The sequence below is a fragment of the Mauremys mutica genome, chromosome 8, assembly GCF_020497125.1.
Source record: "Mauremys mutica isolate MM-2020 ecotype Southern chromosome 8, ASM2049712v1, whole genome shotgun sequence".
In the NCBI taxonomy this organism is placed as follows: domain Eukaryota; kingdom Metazoa; phylum Chordata; order Testudines; family Geoemydidae; genus Mauremys; species Mauremys mutica.
In genome coordinates, this window is record NC_059079.1 from 66,410,696 (window position 1) to 66,431,158 (window position 20,463).

General features: G+C 51.2%; 1 protein-coding gene across 22 annotated transcripts in view; it reads right to left on the reverse strand.

Moving 5' to 3' along the window:
* LOC123376123 (myomegalin-like) overlaps positions 1–20,463 on the reverse strand; it is a 159,515-nt gene that overhangs the window by 68,153 nt on the left and 70,899 nt on the right. For 8 of the 22 annotated variants that reach the window (XM_045027883.1, XM_045027882.1, XM_045027877.1 and 5 more), the window contains exons 1-3: positions 8,771–10,177; positions 3,363–3,482; positions 122–241 (exon numbers count right to left, since the gene is read on the reverse strand). In XM_045027883.1, the coding sequence (XP_044883818.1) occupies positions 122–241; positions 3,363–3,482; positions 8,771–9,907 (1,377 nt within the window). In that variant the 5' untranslated portion in view covers positions 9,908–10,177. Of the gene's footprint in view, positions 1–121; positions 242–3,362; positions 3,483–8,770; positions 10,179–10,247; positions 10,377–20,119; positions 20,326–20,463 lie in introns of those variants that run through there. The other 14 variants (XM_045027893.1, XM_045027890.1, XM_045027892.1 and 11 more) reach the window with 9 other exon arrangements.

The following is a 20,463-nucleotide window of genomic DNA, read 5'->3' on the forward strand; positions in this document are numbered from 1 at the left end:
AGGAAGGTTCAAGGATGGCTGAAGGGTTCCCTCTGAATTGCTGCTAGAAGAGCATGCTTCCCTGCATCCACATTTCCTATACAAGGGCATAGCACCGGCCCTCCTCAACAGTGCTAGTTACCTCACTTTCTTTGCTCTTCAGGGCCTCGTTCAGACTCTGGATTGTACGATCTTGTCTCCGGGATGCTTCCTGGACAGATTTTAATTCAAAATTCATCTCATTTAGCTTTTCCTGCAGCAACTGAACACAGGGAACACAACAGTTTAGTTACCAAGCCCAAAACTTCATCGAATTGCCCCTAAGAATCCCTCCACACCATACTGGGTCCACAGTGCCCAGAGGTTCCTCTTTATTTCCCCAGATCAAGACCAATGTTGCTCCCTCTGAAGTCTGGCTCTGCAGCTCTTGAGCTGGGTGGAGAGAGTAGCATTGTCTTGTCGCAAGGCCTTTCCTTCTTTCACAGGGGCTGAGGCCAACTTCCAGCCATAGGCACCGACTCTGTGGGTGCTCTGGGGCTGGAGCACCCATAGGGAAAAAATGGTGGGTCCTGAGCTCCCACTAGCAGCCTCCCCATCAGCTCATTCCCACCACCCCAGCGTCTCCCGACCACTGGTGGGTCCTGTGGATCAGTGTCTCCCCCTCTCTCCATGCACCTCCCGCCTGCCGCAATCAGCTGTTTTAGAGCATGCAGGAGGCTGGGAGAGAGGGGGGAGAAGCGAGGACGTGGCGTGCTTGGGGGAGGGGACGGAACTGAACAGGAAGAGGCAGGGCAGGGTGGAGCAGGGGTGGGAAGAGGCAGGGTGGGGGTGGAGCCTTTGGGGAAGGGTGGAGTGGGGGCGGGGCCTGGGGCAGAGCTGGGGGTCGAGCACCCCCCCGGCACTTTGGAAAGTCGGCACCTGTGCTTCCAGCCCCCAGTGATCCAGTCTGAGGGAGGGGCTGGAATCCTGGCCTCCGACCCCATGCATCACAACACCTTGCGCATTCACCAGGAGAGCCCTGCTTACTCTGTCCGACACTGTCTCCGACACTCAGCTGCCTAATGCCATTCCCAGTTTCTATTACTCATTTCCCCAACCCCTTCAAAAGAGGAGGAGAGGCTCCAGCCCATGGTATTCCTGGAGACCTGGAACCTCCAAACAGAACCCACATATCTCAGAGACCACTTCCTTTCCCTCCAACTCACCCACTACAGCTAGAGCATTACAGTTACATATTTACACTCTTCCTCCAGGTAGCACTATCCAGCCAGCCACTCACTCTTGCAGTAACTGCCTGGATTTAGTTAACACCATACTCGAGCAAATGCATGGTCCATCCAGCCCAGTGTCCTGGCTTCAACACAGTGAAAACCACATAACAGAATGTAACGGGGTGTTCACCGCACCCCGCTGTGTTCAGCCTCCTGGGCCCGCTCCCCAATGAGTCGGGACCACTTCAAGCTGGTACAACAACCATGCCCTTATTCTTGTGTCCGGACCCACCGCCTCAGTGGCAACAGGGTAGCAGGCTCCTGGCTCCTTCTGAGCCTACTCTCCCCTCCTGGTCTCTGCCCCACCCTCCGGACTCACTGCCTCCCAAGTGTTTAGCCCCTGTTAACAAGGCTGGGGCCAGTCCTAGCTAGTTGTCCAGTCCCAACCCATTTCCCTGATAGGGGCTGGAGTGGCACGCACTGATTAGGGCTTCCCCTGCCACACAGAAGTTTTGCAACATCATGGCTGGAGGGGAAGGCTGGTTTATGGCCTGAAACATGAGTGCCAAAACACCTCCTACGTTTTCAACTTCACTAGTGTAATAGAAGATAAATCTTTTCTCAATCCTGCTGAGCAATTGCTTCCATAATGGCATGTGGAAGTGACTTCCACAGATTAAGTTGCTTAATAAAAGTGTTTATTTTAATCAGTTTTAAATGTCGCCTTTTAAATATCTTCTTTTATTATGAGAAGGTAAATATCTATAATGACCTTGATACCACAGTGGTCCTCAAATACTCCCAAATGACCTTCTCTATACTGCTCATTAATTTATATATCGGGCACGTTACCTCTGATTTGGCTTCTTTTGAAAATAAATTGCCCTTGTCATTTTAATCCCCCACCCCTAATCATTTTCATTGCTGCTCTCTGGACCTTTTCTATTTCGGAGTTATCCTTCCGGAGCGTGGCTTGCCAAACTGAACTCAAGTGTTCCAGCTGATGTATATGAGGGCACTGTAACAGACTAGGTTTTACCATCCCTTTCTTAATACTGCTAAATTCTCTTTGCAATTTTGCCTACTGCTGCACGCTGAGCAGAAGTTTGCATGGAGCTGTTCACAATGATCTCTGTGGAGTTTTCCTGATCGGTTACAGTTAATTTACAGCACCACAATGGGCATATATAAAACCAGCTATGCCTTCCCATGTGTATTCATTTAACTTGCCACTAGGCTGGCCATCTTCTTGTTCAGCTAATTTTTAATTCATGCCCTTTAAAAGCATGCCAGGGTGGGCCCCTGTGCAGGCTGACCTCCTTCACCACACACCAAAAGGAGGCCGGCTGCCTCCATGGCAGCTTCCCTCTCTGCCTGCAGAAGGCTCACCATAGAGCAGGGGTGGCCAACCTGTGGCTCCGGAACCACATGTGGCTCTTCAGAGGTTAATATGCGGCTCCTTGCATAGGCGCCAACTCCGGTGCTGGAGCTACAGGTGCCAACTTTCCAGTGTGCTACAGGGTGCTCACTGCTCAACCCCTGGCTCTGCTCCAGGCCCCGGCCCCACTCCACTTCTTCCCCCAAGGCCTTTCCACTCCTTCCCCTGAGTCTGCCATGCCCTTGCTCTCCCCCCCCACACCTCCTGCACACTACAAAACAGCTGATCGCGGCAAGCAGGAGGCGCAGTGATGAGGGTTAGGTGCTGATCAGTGGTGCTGCTGGCAGATGGGAGACACTGGCGGCAGGGGAACTGAGGGGGGGGCTGCTGACATGTTACTGCGGCTCTTTGGCAATGCACATTGGTAAATTCTGGCTCCTTCTCAGGCTCAGGTTGGCCACCCCTGCCATAGAGAAGCAGCAGCCAAGAAGCCAGAGTGGGAGGGGCAGGCAGCAGGTGGAGCTAGGGGATGTAGGCATCTTTCCTCCAATGGTTCTCTGGAGGCCCCCTGGCACAGGGGAAGGTCTTTCAAACACTGCTTTAGAACTGGCATAAAGAAGGAAGCTGCATAGTGTAGCTATAGGAAAGGAAGCAATTCCTAGCATGGTTGAAGGCCAATAGCACCATCTCAGTTTGGGCAACTTCCAGTGCCTGCAATGATACTTCATGGCTATTGCTAATTAAGGTAAACGAGAATCCTCAAGGAGCTGAACGTGCAGACAGTGAACAAATACCTTGTTGGTGGCATCATACTGCTGGATTTTGTCCTGCAGCTCAGCAGCATGCGATTCAGACACACAACCACTCGCCACAGCGTCACACTGAGTCAGCTGCTGATGGTCCTCAGGCAGATTCTGGAGAGAGAAAAGAGAAGTGGGTGGCCTGAGTCCTTGCTTGGTTTCTATTCAGAGTGGTGGTGGCCCTCCTAACATGGATTTCAAAACATCTGCTCCTTATAGCTGCCTTCTCAACATCCTGCCACGTGCACCTCCACCCTCTCTTGCTACATGTCTGGCTGATCCTTCAGGGACCTCCCCTCCCAAAGGTCTGTTCTTGGTCCACTGTTCTCCTTTTACACCCTCTCACTGGGTGATCTCATCTGTTCATACAGCTTCAACTACCATCTCCAGCCAGCGACTCACCAATCTACTTCCCCCACTCCAATCCTGTCCCTCCCGCGTGCCTTGCGGTCAGCTTAACATGGCCAGAGCTGAACTTAGCTTCCTTCTGAAACTCCATTCACTTTAGACCAGCATCAGTTCCTCTGTCCATAACGCAGGATAATCACTGCCTCCTCCCTTGCCGTCACACCCAGCCAGTCCTGACACTTCATCATCAGGATCTGACCTTTTCTGTCCAACCTGACAGCAAACACTCTTGTTCAGGTCCTTACCTCCTGTCCCTATTATTGTAACCTCCTTCTGAGGGGCCTCCCTGGCACCCACATCACCCCCTTCAGTCCATCCAAAATGCTTCTGCTGCTAAGATCACCTTCCTCACCACAGGACTGGAACCTACTTCTCACCCTCTTTGAATCACTCAACTGGCTCCCATCTACACAATGTCCAGCCCAAGATCAGGACCGGCTCCAGGGTTATTGCCGCCACAAGCGGCAGGGAGGGAAAAAAAAAAAAGCCACGATTGCGATTGGTGGCAGCTCCACCGCACCACTTTCTTCTTCGGTGGCATATCCTTCCCGCCAAGAGGGACTGAGGGATCCACCGCTGAATTGCCGCCAAAGAGCCCGATGTGCCGCCCCTTCCCCTTGGCTGCCCCAAGCACCTGCTTACTGAGCTGGTGCCTGGAGCCAGCCCTGCCCAAGAGTCTTGTAATCACCCTTCACAGTTCTCCATAACTTAGCTGACCTCCTTCTGCACTGCCCCTTCCACTCCCAGTGATGCCAACCTCAATGCCCTACTTTATCCACAAATATCGTTGTCTGCTCCCGCAACATGCATGGAATGCCCTTTCTCAGATGATTTGTGAGGCCAACACTTCTCGTTCAGGTCCCCCCCACTTGCTCCTGCTACTAGGCCTGAAAAAGTTAGCCAAGACAGACATCGATTTACTTGGAAAGCAAAGAAAAAGAATCACACCTTCCTTAGCGCAGCATGCTGTGTGCCAGCAATCGCTGGGTAATCACATAATAATTTGATTGACGCGTCTGTCATCAGCCCTCCTTACTGTCTCACTCCTTCACATCTAATTAGGCCTGTAAGCTCTTTGGGGCTGAGTTCAGACCCACTCTGTCTGGAAGGTGAGAAGCACTTTTTCAGGTAGCAGCAGCAGTAGTAGACAACGGTTATCGGGGAAAATGCAGCCGCCGCCCAAATTCACTATTGCTTTCCTGCTGAGGACACACTAAAGAAGATTTGAGAATGCCTCGGCCAGACTTTCTTGATACAACAAAGCCAGCTCCAGGCATCCCTACGCACAGCTCACATGGCAGCTCACTTTGACTAGCTCTATCTCACTGAGTTTTCCTCTCCGATGATCATAGGAAATGGGTCCCTCAAAGGAGCAGGTGCTTCCCCAGCAACAGCAAGCAGAGAGAAACCCTGAATGCCTGAGGGCAGCACACTGCTCTTCAGCCTTTGAATGCTGGGTATTGTTCTCTCTCTGCTGACTGATTTTTGGTTCCAACCTGCTCCTGCTCCTCCCCACCCCCATTCGTTCTCACCGTCCTGGTCCCGTCTGATATTCTTCTTCATCTTCCTCCTTTATTCCCCACTCCCCGCCTCATCTTCTCGCCCTCCCCCTCAATGACCCTCTTCCCCTTCTTTCATCCCCCCTTCCACTTTTCTGCTCCTGTTTCCTCATCCCCTCCTCTCATTTGCTCTCCCTCCGTTCCTCTATAAGCTAAAGGGGACAAAAACTGAACCAACAAGCCTATGACCAGCACCACCGACCACTTTGCTTGGATGCGATATTCCTTCCCCTCCCAAGCCTTTAATTTTTTCAGTTTCAGATGTAAGCTCTTCAGGGCTTGGAGGCCAGACCATGTTTGTACAGCAAACAGCACAGTGGGACAACGATCCTGATACACGGCAATATAAATAAACCAATCGCAAGAGCTGCAGAGGCAGTGCTGCATTCTGTCTCTGGGTTACAGTGAGATACTAACCACCAACATCTCTGGTAGGTTGATGAGAGTGCACATGGCCTCTGAAAGATGGAACAGCAAGGGCTGTGGGCTGAAGAGGAGAAAAAGGGGGAAGGAACCTTAAGGCAGCTCGGACAGCCAGAAACGACCCATATTCTACAAGGAGGCTGTTAACAAGAGTCAGGCTGCTGGGAAAGCAATACAAGGAGCCCTCTGCATCTGAACAATAAAAACCTAAAAGTGGCCCAAAGCACTGACTGCAGTCATAGCTAGATGAGATCAGCTAGCAGCTGTGTCACAGCTACAGTTAGTGGTTAGAAAATCAAGAACTACTGGCCACTTGTTCTTCAGTCCTTCTGCCTTTGTAATTTTTAAGAGCCTAACATGCTGCCCCAAATAAAAGAGCCGAAACATTTAAAACAGACCATTTTGGCTGAGCTTTGAAATTTTGTCTAGATCTAGTTCTCAGCAGGGACAAGAGCCTTTGCTTGGTTGACAGCATATTTAATGCTGTAAGTGACGGGGCGAGCAATCACTTCTGAACAAGTGCCGTGGACAGCGAGTAAGGTTTTAATAAAGCTCTGCACACTGACATCCCTGCACATTGTTCTACCTGGCCTGACTAGGGGCCCTTGAGCATAGAGGCTGCTGCTAGCACATCTTACAGGAGGCAGACTGTAACTCTTTAGTTAGGCAGCTGAAAAGGCACAAGGAAAAGCATAAGTTCTCCCTCTTCCCCAATTACATTGTTTTAAAAAATGGAAATATTTGAATAATTGACACACACTAGAAAATTAAAAAAAAAAAAAAAGAGAGCCATGACCAACTTAGAAGAGCCAAGTCCTAGCACTCAGGATCTATCATCCTTAATTCTTCATTACTGGAACACTACTGTACCAAAAATAGAATCTTTGCACCCCAGAATTTTTTCTACATTGGCATTTTCTAAGTTCTCCCCACCAGTGCCCTTGCAGCAGCAATAGCAGCATTAGCATAGACTGCCCATCTGTCTTTCATAACCACCATGTTGTCTAACCCTGCCGAGAGCAGATTTGCACAGAATAGTGGTGAAAACACTGGCAGCCAGTTTACACTAGCATTCTTGCTACTGCCTCTGGAGCTGCAAGGCTGAAAGCAGTTTTGATGTTTTGCAGAAAATGCCAGTGCCAACCAGGCCTAAGAAGTCATCTGCCTATCAGATCATAATGCTCTGAGACATCGTAATTGTGATGAATGAACCTAAAATTCCAAGCAAGGAACAAAGACAAGAAGCATATCAGCTTCTTAGAGAAACGCAGCGCCTATGATTGGCGGATTTTCACGTTAATGGAATGAGCGCAATATTTGGCTCTTGAAGAATTGTTTTCCTACTGGGGAAAAGAAGGAAAAACACATTTATACAAAAACTATTTGCTGGCAACTGCCGGACTTTCCATTTCTAGCATTAAAGCCATCTAGAGTGTGAGTAAGAGCTTTCTCCTTCTGCCAGATCCAGCATTGGAATCTGTGGAGTGCTGGTGATAACATTTTGTTGCCATGGTAAGAAATGGGAAGTTGCAAATTCAACATGATGAATCACTGCAGAAACAGACATGTGACAAAGGCTGGAGTTTAGAAAACCCTTTGTAAGTAACTCTGAGATATAACAAAGATAGTAAGACATGAAAGAAAGCCAAGCCATTTAAATCCATATACAAATTAATGTTTGTTCCACTCTTGAAAGATGTTCATTAAGAAAAAAAATCTTATTCTTAATACTGTACATATGTCCCCAGTAATGAAAAATGAGCAGCCAGGGATATAGAGACTGTAGGACAGGGCAGAAGCTGCAGCATTGTCCCTTACGAGAAGGTTTTTCAGGTGGTGTCAGCAGATCTTCAATTTGTTGCTTTTGTCAGTTTGTGTTCCTCCATAGCACAATTTCTAGCCTGTCAATAAAGCCACGTCATAGCTGATGTGGAAGAGTACAGGTCTCTGGAAAATGCCAGACTAGGAAAAGAATCAGCCACTGTATAGGAAATGTATCCACTGGCTACAGTTGCCATAGTAATAAACAAGCATCTTTCTAGTCCCTAAGGCGAGCAGGCACATTAGACAGCAAGACTGCTAATGTGAATGCAATTAGACTGACATGGATATTCCTTAATTGAAGCTGACTGGGGCTTTCTATTCATTAACAAAAGAGGTAAAGTAGTTACAGGTGTAGTTTTCTGGCCACATGCTAATCAGGATTTTAAAGCCTAGCAAAACAGAAAATCCAGAGCTATAAGTGGACTGGAATCTACACAGCGGGCAAGACACCTGGAATTCCTCTCAGAGCAGAGTCTTCAACACACAGACACTTTGGTGGCATCTGCCACCAATCACTTGAACTTTTTAAAGGATCAGGAGACAAAGCAAGTATCTAGAAGCTAGCCCTAAAATAATGCACTGAAGCAAATCCATCTCAAAGATGATGGTCTCTGAAGGTAACATACCAGTGTACCCCTGTGTGCTGTGTACGTTTAAGGACAGATCCTTAGAAGGAGGATTATAGTTTAGGACTCTGTCTGAGAGGAGGAAAATTCCTGTCAGAACAAAGCAGTTATAAAGGCCAAAAGAAATCAGCACTTAGAAGAGGTCTCTGGCAGATTACAATATTTCCTTTAGGGGAACTTATAAATTTAAACCAAGTTATAGAGAGTAGCAAGGAAAAATAAAATAGCAGTATTTGCTTGGTAGGAAACTGGAGGCAAACTAAAACGCAAACCCACACTAGTATACCGTCTTAGGAAGGAGCAGCAGAGAGAGAGACAGCGGTGAAGGAACCAAGCCCCAGAGGGCTCACTTCTTCAAAACACAGCAGGAAGACAATACCTGGTAATGGAAAAGGAACTGATTGCATAGAAGGGGTACAGTTAAAATAGTTAAAAAGGCAGCTACCTATTCCTAGCCTGAGTTTGGCTACATTTAGCTATCCATTTGATCTCAGCACATCTGAATCCACAGTGGTCTTAGGGTCAGTATTTTTTTAAAGTAATGTTGCACATTGACCTCTACCTGTACCCGAAGTGGCATATAATCTTCACCAAGATCGTCCCACAGCTCCTGCAGGTCAGAAAGCTCCAAAGGAAAGGGTTTTGTGGCTGCATTGAGGAAACCAGAACCAGCATTCACTGAGCCAAGAAGAGCACTTCCATCCACCAGGTCACGGCTAGGCTTGGAACATGGCAGGATGGATTTCACTGGAATAGGTAATCTGCTCCCTCTGGGACTCTGAACGGGCTTGTAGTCAAAAGCTTTGATCAGGCTAAGGGCTAGCTCCAACCTATTCCCACAGGATGACGAGTTTGGAGTAGTATGGGCATCCAAGCAATCATCACACTTCTCACTCCCTTTCGCACCTTTGTCTGCTTCCTCATCCTTCTGTCGTGGAGGGCTGACCTTAACCGTTGTGTCCAAAGATTCAACAGAGGACCCAGGAGTCCCCTCCTCCATGCTTTCTTCTTCCACAGGTACCTTGGCACTTGCCGAGTCAGCAGTTATAGGTTCACATACAGAGGATTCCTCATTGCATACACTAGCTGGCCACCTGGTGGAAGGACCACAAGAGATACTCCTGGCCACCTTTCGTGGGACTCTGCAAATTGCTTCGTAGTCAGCATCTGCAACACGTAATGTAGCACAGCCATGGCATCGCCTTGGGCGGTTACCCATGCTTTCCGAAGCGTGGCAGCTGTGCAGTTCTGGGATATGTTCCTCATGCTCTGTCCAGCATTCAAATCCAGAATAGGCAAAGTCCTCCTGAAGAAGGGCCGTGTATCTGACATCGGGCAGGCCAGAAATGTCAACAGTCCCATCCCCAACAACTTTGTCATCAATACCAGAGTCTTCATTATTCCTCCTATACATACTGGCAATGCAAAACTTGAGGCGATCCTTCTCCAGCAGCAGCTTCTGCAAACGCTCGATGGAGAGGGCTTCGATGCGAGCGATGACCGTGTCAAACCTGTAGATGCGGTCCAGCATGAACGCACATTTGCTACAAGCAAATTCAGCTTTGCCATCTCGGCAGAGCTCCTTGCCCAGGACGTGGGAGAGAAGCACCTGCAAGTTGAGCTTGGCAGCTGTGTGGAATATCCAGCGTCTCTGGTTGCCACAGAGCTCCCGGGCGCAAATCCGGCAGATCTCCCTCATTTTCCTCTCTAGCACCCAGACCCACACCCAGGTGTGCTGGGGGACTCCTCCCTGCTCACTCAGTATATCTCCTGGGGTCGTTCACTGGGACCTCCTCACCTCACAGGCTCCCCCCACCTTGAGGATCCCCCTTACCCCACAGGCTGCCCCCCATCCTGGGGACCCCCAATCTCACAAACTGCCACCAGGGATCCCTGACCCCACCTTAGGATCCCCCTGACCGCACAGGCTGACCCCCTTGGGGAACACCCCTGACCCTCAGTCTGTCCCAGGGACCCCTCAAGCTTCCCCCAGAGTCCCCCTGACCCCACAGCTCCTCCCTTGGTGACCCCTGACCCACCCCCCGGCACCCCGCTTGGGGCGCGGCCCGAGGCCGGGGAAGGGAAGGGCAGAGCGCGACCGGCCGTGAGGCGGCAGCAACCCGCCACGACACGTCCCGCCGCCCGCGAGCCGCCTCCTGCCACTGGGGTTCTTTGATTACGGCTCAGATTTCAAGATGGCTCCGCCGCTCATGCGCGCCCGGCCGGGATTTCTGGGAGTTGTAGTTTCCATCTTCCGCCCACAGCCTACTAGCGCGTGCGCAGAGGGAGCCGCGCTGCAAAGCGGGCCAAAGGACGGTACAGTCTCCCCCTCTCCTCCAGTCCCAGTTCTCATGGGAGATTCAGCACAAAACCCAGGAGCCAAAGAGGATCCTCAGTGCCACACAAAGCCCACCCTCCCCGTGCTCCCCCTGCCCAGGCAATGCCCTCTGCAAACAGTGACCCTACTGCACCCCCTGCCCTACCTCCCTGCAGCCAGTATAGACAGCGCTTTATCGCCGGGAGCAAAGCTACCACTGCTCGCTCAGGGTGGGTTTTTTTTAATCGCTGGGAGAGCCCTAAGTGTGCTGGTTTGACACTAGTGGAAACAGGAGCGATCCTCTGTGGTGCAAGCTTTCCTCAGTCCAACTCCCAACACTGTGCCCCAGTTCCAAACTGGAGAGACCACACCCAGCTAGGCGTGAAAGGAGTTGCTCAATAGTCCATTCAGCCTTCCAAATGAGCTTACTGCCAACAAGACAGCCAATTAACACCAGTTGTATTATCATTATTTGCATTATGGATGCACCTAGAGGTCAGGGCCCCATTGTGCTAGGTGCTGCACAAATGTACAACAAAGAGACAGTCCTGCCCCAAGACTCTTACAATCTAAGGCCCTGTTTACACTGGCATGTTTCTGTGCAGTAAAGCAGTTTTCTGAGCTGTAACTCCCGAGGTGTACACACTGCCAAGCCGCTTAGTGTGCAGAAACTGCACAGTTGTAGTGCTTTAAAAAAAAAAAACACCCTAATGAGAGGCGTAGAGCTTTCTGCACTGCGGCCAATTACAGTGCTACGATTAGCCTCCGGGAAGTGTTCCACAATGCCTGTTGTCACCTCTCTGGCCATCGGTTTGAACTCTACTGCCCTGCCTTCAGGTGACCAACCATCATCCCCACTCCGTAAATTCCTTTGGAATTTTGAAAGTCCCCTTTCTGTTTGCTCCATGATGCGTGCAGTGGTCTCAGCACATCTTTCCAGGTGGCCATGCCTGCTCCACGCACCAGGCAATCCCCTGCTTGGAGCAATACCGAGCTGCTGGACCTCATCAGCATTTGTGGAGAGGAGGCTGTCCAGTCCCAGCTGCGCTCCAGCCGTAGGAATTATGATACCTACGGACCGATTTCATGATGCATCACAGAAAGGGGCCATGACCGAGACACATTGCAGTGCACAGTCAAAGTGAAGGAGCTGCGGAACGCCTACCACAAGGTGTGGGAGGCAAACTGCTGCTCCAGTGCTGCGCCCACGAGCTGCCGGTTCTACGAAGAGCTGGATGCGATACTCAGAGGCCACCCCACATCCACTGCAAAGAGCAATGTGGATACTTTGGTGGCTTGTGTGCCAGTCGAGAGTGGACTGAGCCAGGAGGAAGAAATCTTGGATGAGGATGTGGACAGGGAGGAGGACCCAGAGGCAGAGAATGACTTGGAGAACAGAGAGGCATGCAGCCAGGAGCTCTTTTCTACCCCGGAAGAGGCTAGCCAGTTACAGCTGTCAGATCTTGGCGAAGCGCAAACAGGAGAGGAGGCCCCTGGTAAGTGGATTTGATTTTGAATCACTGAAGCAAGTTGTTGGGGGAAGGAGGGTTGCAGAAAGCAAGCTTGTCTCCCACCGCATGCCTAGTCTGAGCGGCGGAACAGGCTGTTGATTGACTCCCCCACTTAATGGGAATCTCCCTCAGAGGATTGCCCAGGAAACTCTTATGGAGATACTGAGCAATCCACTGCCACAGGTCCTTCAGCAGAGCTGCTTTGTTTCTTGCTCCATTAACGGTAACTTTCCTGCACCACTGTGCCGTCACGGGGGCGGGGAAGGAGCTTGCGGGGGGGACCACTGCTGCACACAGGCAAGCCGCATAGGGGCCAGGGCGGAAGCCGCAGTCTTGGAGAAGACCCTCCCTTGATTCCCTGCTGAACCTCAGCAGCGAGACATCTTCCATAATGATCACATCCTGTGGAAAGTGTGGGGATAGGAATGATTATCAGGCCCCCACTACAGTGCTGGCTCTCCCCAAGAGCCACATGCCCAGTGTACAGCAGGGTCCGGGAAGACTGATTTACTCTGCCCCTGTGGCTACTCACCATTTTGGGGGTCTTGTGGACCATATGTGCTTGCCTGGGGTCAGCCAGTTAGTGACATTGGTGAATCCTGTGAGGGGCCAGTGGATCAGAGGTTGGACATTCCAGGGAGATGCTCGGGAGCTGGAGTGTGCCCACCGCTAACCCGGAGAGAGAGAGCAGGGCCTGTGTAGGCCTAGAGGGCATTACTTGTGTTGCTGTGGCAGGTGGAGTTGGGGAGCTGGACTATGGCCTCCTCACGCTAATGGTAGGTGGTGGCCAGGTATCTCAAAGCCCTGGATACTCCTGGGGAAGCATGACAGGGAGCACAAGGAAACAGGGAGACAATACTGGTCAGCATGTGATACAAAGATCTCAGCACACTGGCTTCCTAACCCGTGTTGAGTTTCTCGGAGGCCATGGCAGAGTGGAGTTTGATGGAGGGGTTTGGAGGACGATAAGTGGGATGCTCCTTCCAAGCGGAAGGGTCACAGAGGAGCCTGTTGAAAATGTTTGAAATGGGCAATGGAGATGGGCCCTGCTCCTGGCACAAAGGCTGGGAATTGGTCTCTCAGTTCTGTGTAAGATGGGGGTGTTGCGATGTGGACCCTGGATTTGCACTTCCAGACTCACACTGAGAAGGCCACCGCAGAGCACACACTGGCTGATGCAGGCAGGGTTCGGGTTGAACAAATTCATGAAAATTAGAAAAAAAGTTTGATAAAAAACAATTAACGGCAGAGTAACAAATCAGCAACCCCACAAACCCTAGTACACAGCCATGGAGGAGACAGGAATCCAAATGGGGGCCCAGTGCCTCCAGCCCTTTGTGTACAGAGAGGAGGAGGAGGAGAGGTAATGGATTGCCTCATCTGCTGAAGGAAGAGGCAAGCACAGGGACCCTGATTGGTTGCCCTTCCACAGGAGGTGGGGTAATGGACCACTTAGGTGGAGAGTCCCCTTGAGGCAGGCAGGATTTCCCCTGGGGACCCATGAACGGGTTAGAGAAGCTATCCCACAGTTCCCGCACTCCCCGCTGCCCATTGGAATCCTGGGATTTCCCCCCAATGCATGCTGGGGGAAAAAATGTGTCGAGGGTGGTTTTGGGTAACTGTCATCATTGAACCGTCACTCCCGCCCTCTCTCCGTGAAAGCGCCGGCGGGAAATCTGTTCGCGCCCTTCTCTGGTCGGTTACAGCTCGGACGCCACAGCACTGCGAGCATGGAGCCCGCTGCGATCATCGCTGCACTTATGGCCGTTGTCAACTCCTCGCACCTTATCGTCCACCTCTTCCACAGTCAGCTGCTGAGAAATCGGGCGAGGAGGCTCCGGCAGCGCGGTGAGGACAGGAAGTCACAGAGTGGCGCAGACCTCTCACAAAGCAGGGTACGCCGCGCAGTGGAGATCATGGTGGCAATGGGTCAAGTTCATGGTGTGGAACGGCGATTCTGGGCCCGGGAAACAAGCACGGACTGGTGGGACCGCATAGTGCTGCAGGTCTGGGATGAATCACAGTGGCTGCGAAACTTCAGGATGCGTAAGGGCACTTTCCTTGAACTCTGTGACTTGCTGTCCCCTGCCCTGAAGCGCCAGGACACCCGGATGCGAGCAGCCCTGACTGTGCAGAAGCGAGTGGCCATAGCCCTCTGGAAACTTGCAACGCCAGACAGCTACCGGTCAGTAGCGAACCACTTTGGCGTGGGCAAATCTACCGTAGGGCTTGCTGTGATTCAAGTAGCCCACGCAATCGTTGAGCAACTGTTCTCAAAGGTAGTGACCCTGGGAAACGTCCAGGTCGTCATAGATGGCTTCGGCGCGATGGGATTCCCAAACTGCGGTGGGGCTATAGATGGGACTCACATCCCTATCCTGGGACCGGCCCACCAGGCCAGCGAGTACATTAACCGAAAGGGCTACTTTTCTATGGTGCTGCAAGCACTGGTGGACCATAGGGGACGTTTTACCAACATCTACGTCGGGTGGCCGGGCAAGGTTCATGACGCGCGTGTGTTCAGGAACTCTGGTCTGTTTAAACGCCTCCAGGCAGGTAGTTTCTTCCCGGACCACAAAATAACGGTTGGGGATGTGCAGATGCCTACAGTGATCCTCGGGGACCCAGCCTACCCGCTAATGCCCTGGCTCATGAAGCCCTATACAGGCGCCTTGGACAGTGAGAAGGAACTCTTCAACTACCGGCTGAGCAAGTGCAGAATGGTGGTGGAGTGTGCTTTCGGACGTCTCAAGGGGAGATGGCGGAGCTTACTGACTCGCTCGGACCTCAGCGAAAAAAATACCCCCGTTGTTATTGCTGCTTGCTGTGTGCTCCACAATCTCTGTGAGAGCAAGGGCGAGACCTTTATGGCTGGATGGGAGGTTGAGGCCAATCGCCTGGCTGCTGATTACGCTCAGCCAGACAGCCGTGCCGATAGAAGATCCCAGCGGGAAGCGCTGTGCATCCGGGAGGCTTTGAAAGATAGGTTCCTCGGAGAGCAGGGTAACCTATGACTCTCCAGTTGATTTACAGAGAAGCTGAACCTGAGCCTGTTTCAGTGACTGTTGACTTCGATCTGCGGTTACATACCCCGTTCTCCAGGTTTCCCCCCTTCCAACACACGTTTTAAAATAACTTTAATGGAACACTGATTATTAATAAAGTTTTCTTTAATTATGAATTCCTGTTCAAGGGTTGAAACATGGACGCGGACTGTGGTGGGTACGGTGTGCACTGATGTCCAGACCGCTTCTACACTAGAGGAATGACAGGCTCCTGCTCCTACAGCGGTCTCTGGGGGGGAGGACGGTTGCAGGTGGGTGTGCTGGAAGGGGTGGGTTTGCAGGAAGGGGTGAAGGGTGCCGTCTTTGGGACGGAGTTTGGATGCAGGCTCTGGACTGGGGGTTGGGGCGTAGGAAGGGGTGAGGGGTGTGTGGGAAGGGTGAGTATGTGTCCGTGGATGAGGGCTCTTGCTGGGGCTCAGGGCATCGGAGAGGCTCGTGGCTAGGGGGGAAGGGCATGGTAAGGGCAGCCTGCCTTGCCATTTGTGGATGCCAGGCGCTAGGACCCTGGGGCAGCATACACCACACAGACTGACCCGAGGCAGCATTCACCTCCCAGAATGACCCTAGTGCCTAGTGACTGCAGTCTGTGTGTGTCCTGCTGTTGATCCTGCCCCCAAGTCTGTACCCTGGTAATGGAGGCTGTCCTATGCAATTAAAAAACCCCTCCCCCCCCTTCACACAAAGTCTTCTGACAAGGAAAACGTGACGGAAACAGTGAATAACAACAAACTACTTTTAATACTCAACTACACAGTGGGGGGATGAAACTTGGATTTGGGACTGGGTGATCCAGGAAGGGAAGCACTTCTCACACTTTAGGGAATGAGAGCTGTTTGGTACATGAGCGCTCTGCTGGGGTGGAGTGACAGTTTTCACGGCCCCTAGCGCCCCTCCTTCTTGTGATTTTGGGTGAGGGGGGGACAGGACTTTGTGGCGGGGGAAGGCGGTTGCAGATACAGTTCAGGGGGGCTCTCTGCTCCTGCCTGTGGTCCTGCAGAACATCTACAAGGCGCCGGAGCGTGTCCGTTTGTTCCCTCATTAGCCCAAGCAGCGTTTGAGTTGCCTGCTGGTCTTCCTGCCGCCACCTGTCCTCCCGTTCGCTGTGTGAGCGCTGCTGCTGACATAGGGTCTCCCTCCACTGTCTCTGCTCGGCCGCCTCGGCTCTGGAGCAAGCCATCAGTTCCGAGAACATGTCGTCCCTAGTCTTTTTCTTTCGCCGCCTAATCTGCGCCAGCCTCTGTGAGGGGGATGCCGGGGCAGTTCGTGAAAGAGCCGCAGCTGTGTGATGGGAAAAAGGAAGTGATTTCCTTGAAAAGATACATGTTGCGAACACAGTCTAGTCAGTTTCTGTGAACAAGACCATACAGGGCACCTAGTCTCACGAGCTCTCAGGACAAGTTCGAGATTTCGGAATACGCTTTCATTGGCTGCGGTCTTGCACAGGAGATCGGACAAGCGGGGCGGTACAGCTGAATCCGTGTAGCAGCCAGGCCTGGTAAGCACTACACTATAGGCTGCTTAACAGTTAATGGATAGCTGTGCCCTCCTGCTGAAGGCAAACTGTAAAGCATAAAGTCTGACCCTGTTCCAGCCCCTCGCGGCTGTGCACGGGAAAGATCACTGTATGCTTTTCCTCTGTGGCCTCCAACATGTGTCTGTTAAGCGAAGGTCATTGCTATGCAAAGTAAAAGTCAAGCATTCACAATAGTAACAGTACACTAATTGCCCTAATTAGATGCAGCAGTCGCTGAACAAGATTAGCCTGAGGCGGGTCACTCGGAGAGAGAGAGAGCGGATGCCGCTCGAATACCTGCACAGACCAGGACTGTACGCTGCAATGCTGGTGGAGGCAATGATTCCGCTGTACATTAGGATGGCCTGGCGCGGAAGAGTGTGCTTCCACGGAGCACCAAATAAGGCACCTCTCCCCAGGAACCTCCTGCGGAGACTTTTCGAGCTGCTCTCCGAGAGCTTCGTGGAACTGTCCCAGGAGGATTTCTGTTCCATCCCTATCTGTGTGGACCTTCTCTTTATATAGTTTTTTAAGCAAAAGGTTTTATATAGTTTTTACATATTTTTTATTCCTGTTTTTTAAAAAATAAATGTTTCCATGTTTATAGCACTTACCGACTGATCCTTCCCCTGATTCTGAGTCCGGGTTAACGGCCGGGGAGGGTTGGTAGGGGATCTCTGTGAGGGTGATGAAGAGATCCTGGCTGTCGGGGAAAGCGGTATTGTAAGCGCTGTCGCCTGCGTCGTCCTCCACAAACCCTTCCTCATCTTCCCCATTGGCGAACATCGCCGAGGAACTGCCCCTCGACACTATCCCATACTCAGAGTCCACGGTCACTGGTGGGGCAGTGGTGGCAGACCCACCTAGAATGGCATGCAGTGCCTCATAGAAGCGGCAGGTCTGGGGCTGTGCTCCGGAGCGTCCGTTTGCCGCTCTGACTTTTTGGTAGCCTTGTCTCAGGTCCTTGATTTTCACGCGGCACTGCGTTGTATCCCGGCTGTATCCTCTGAGTGCCATGGCTTTGGAGACCTTCTCGTAGGTCTTTGCATTCCGTTTGTTGGAGCGCAGCTCCGAAAGCACAGACTCATCGCCCCACACAGCGATCAGATCCAGGACTTCCCGGTCTGTCCATGCTGGGGACCTCTTTCTATTCTGGGATTGCATGGACTCCTCTGCTGGAGAGCTCTGCATCGTTGCAGGTGCTGCTGAGCTCGCCCCGATGTCCAACCAGGACATGAGATTCAAAGTGCCCAGACAGGAAAAGGAATTCAAATTTTCCCGGGTCGTTTCCTGTGTGGCTGGTCAGAGAATCCAAGCTTGGACTGCTGTCCAGAGCGTCAACAGAGTTGTGCACTGTGGGATAGCTCCCGGAGCTAGTAAGTTCGATTTGCATCCACACCTAGCCTAATTCGACATAGCCATGTCGAATTTAGCGCTACTCCCCTCGTCGGGGTGGAGTACCGAATTCGAACTAAAGAGCCCTCTAGGTCGAACTAAATGGCTTCCTGGTGTGGACGGGTGCACGGTTAATTCGAATTAACGCTGCTAAATTCGAATTAAAGTCCTAGTGTAGACCAGGCCTAAAGAATATGTCCCTTTCTTTAAAAGCAGCATTTCAGCTGCCATTATTAAAGGGCTGCGCCCCCTGGTATTTTGACATCAGCAGGAATACCTCAAATTGAAGAACCACAGGTGAGTTAATTCCTAATATCAGAGTCTTGCATTTGTGCATTTGCCAAAAGATTTCTGAGTACCACTGTCAAACCCTTTCCAGGAACACAGGCCAATCAGGATGGAGAATGTGCAGCCCTCCCAGGTGTTTCAAATGTCCAAGGTTGTTAAATCTAAGTTCAGCTCCAAGACTGATATAAAATATAAACACATCCCTTTCCCCCAGGCACCACCAACAGAAATCAACATCACTGATCAGTAACACTTCAGTGCATATGCCACATCCACAAACCCAGGTTCATCTTCCCTCTCCATCCTTGCTGCTTTGGTGTCTGTATCCTTGAGAGAGCCTGGGCCCTCTACATTGCTGTTGGGGCTCATTCTCTATTGCCCTTCCCACAGCCTCTGTACCTGAGGATGCAGGCAGTGAAGCTTGTCTAGGCATAACTGCCCAGCATAAGCCTCCAAGAACGTGGCTTTGAGGAGGCAATATATTCAGAGAACTCCACCAGCTGCTGGTTAGTAATCTAGTTTGATCCCTTCATGGCACTGAAAGCCTTACTGATGCTTGGAGCTAGCTTTTCAGAGGGTATTTTAAGACCTCAGTTTAAAACTGCACATGCAGGCAATAATTAGGAAGAGCAAGAAACGTTACATGATTAGACCATAATTCCCTATATATTATGGCCTAATTCTATAATTTTTCTCTTTTTTCTTTTGCTTTTCATAATTGTAAACAAGCCACTTGGCAGCAAGACAAGCTCAGATGTACCAGGGATTGGAAAATACAAAGTTATTATAGGCTCATTAGCAGTTTCCTGGCTAAAGTTATTATCAAGGTCTTCTGATTGAAGCTCAGCAGTTTAAAGACTGAATTCTGCCCTCAGTGACACCTGAGCAATGTTAGACTGAGGGTATCCAAGGACAGAAGGCACAGCTGGCCTCAGACCAAATTCCCATCTTTTAGGGAAAGGCACCATTCGCTGCCAAGCAGGGGAATCTAAAGATTTCCTTTGAGGGGGTCAGGAGGCAGCTTCCAAACCAGACTATTACATGCATTTCACTTCAGCACTGGAGAGATGAGGGTTGGTTGGGTGTGACATATTTATCAAATTGTCTTGTTTTTCCTTCCACTTGTCAGTTTCGACAGGGTTGTTTTTTGGGTGGGTGAGTCATTTGTTGCCTAAATATGCCAGAGAAGGATTAAACCCCACCCCCAGAAAGCAGGTGTCCTTAGAAACTGGGTCCAGCCTTCCCACCAGGAAGTCTCAGAGTGTTGCTACCCTAGAACTTGCACCAGGTCTGCCTAAGGTGCAGCTATAGGAGAGTCACCGGTGTGGCCTTTGCTACCGCTGGCTCCAGGCAGCAAGAATTACAGCTTGGAGTGTTTGGTCATCAAAATGCAAGGCAGGAACTGCCAGCCCCAGGTTCCATCTAGTTCAGCCCCTGATAGTAGCCAGGAGCAGATGCTTCAGCAGAAGGTGCAGAGAACCCTGGGGAGGAGAATTATGGACTCACTCACCAAAGGGGAAGTTCCTAGCTGTGTCAATTAGAGGCTGGTTTATGTTCCAAAGCAGGAGGGTTTGTATCCTTCGTACAGTGCATTTCAAGAGAGGCCTGGATGCTGAGATGAGCTGCAAGAACCTCCCCAGTGGGATGTTGTTTAATCCCACTCAGCTCTTGGCCTCAGTGAGATCTTGTGGCAGTGAGTTGCACAGGTTAACTGTGCAGTCTGTAAAACAGTGTGTCCTCAGGTAAGTTTAATTTGCTGCTTTTGTTTCCCTGAATGCCCTTCAGCCTTGTATTGCAAGAGGTAAATAGGCGTGCCACTTACCTTCCCTGAGAGCCTGGGTTTCTCTCCTTCCCCTGCACTCATCACTTCCAGCGATACACCCTCCCCCTTTCCAGTATGCACTGCTGCAGAGGCCCACAATTTCCCTTGTGATTCCCAGCATTCCCCCAGCAATGAGGAAAGCAGGGAGCTTCACTCCCAAGTTCCCATCGCAGGCCCTGAACAAAGGCAGCCGGTTGGGTTGGCTTCCAGCTGCCATCCCATGACCTCATCCTCCACACGCTAATCTGGGAGGGGCTAGTGCTAGCTCCAAAGGTTTCCCACACCAGTTTTAAAGGGCCAGTACACCCTATTATAATGCCTGACTCCAATCTGAGCCCCTACCC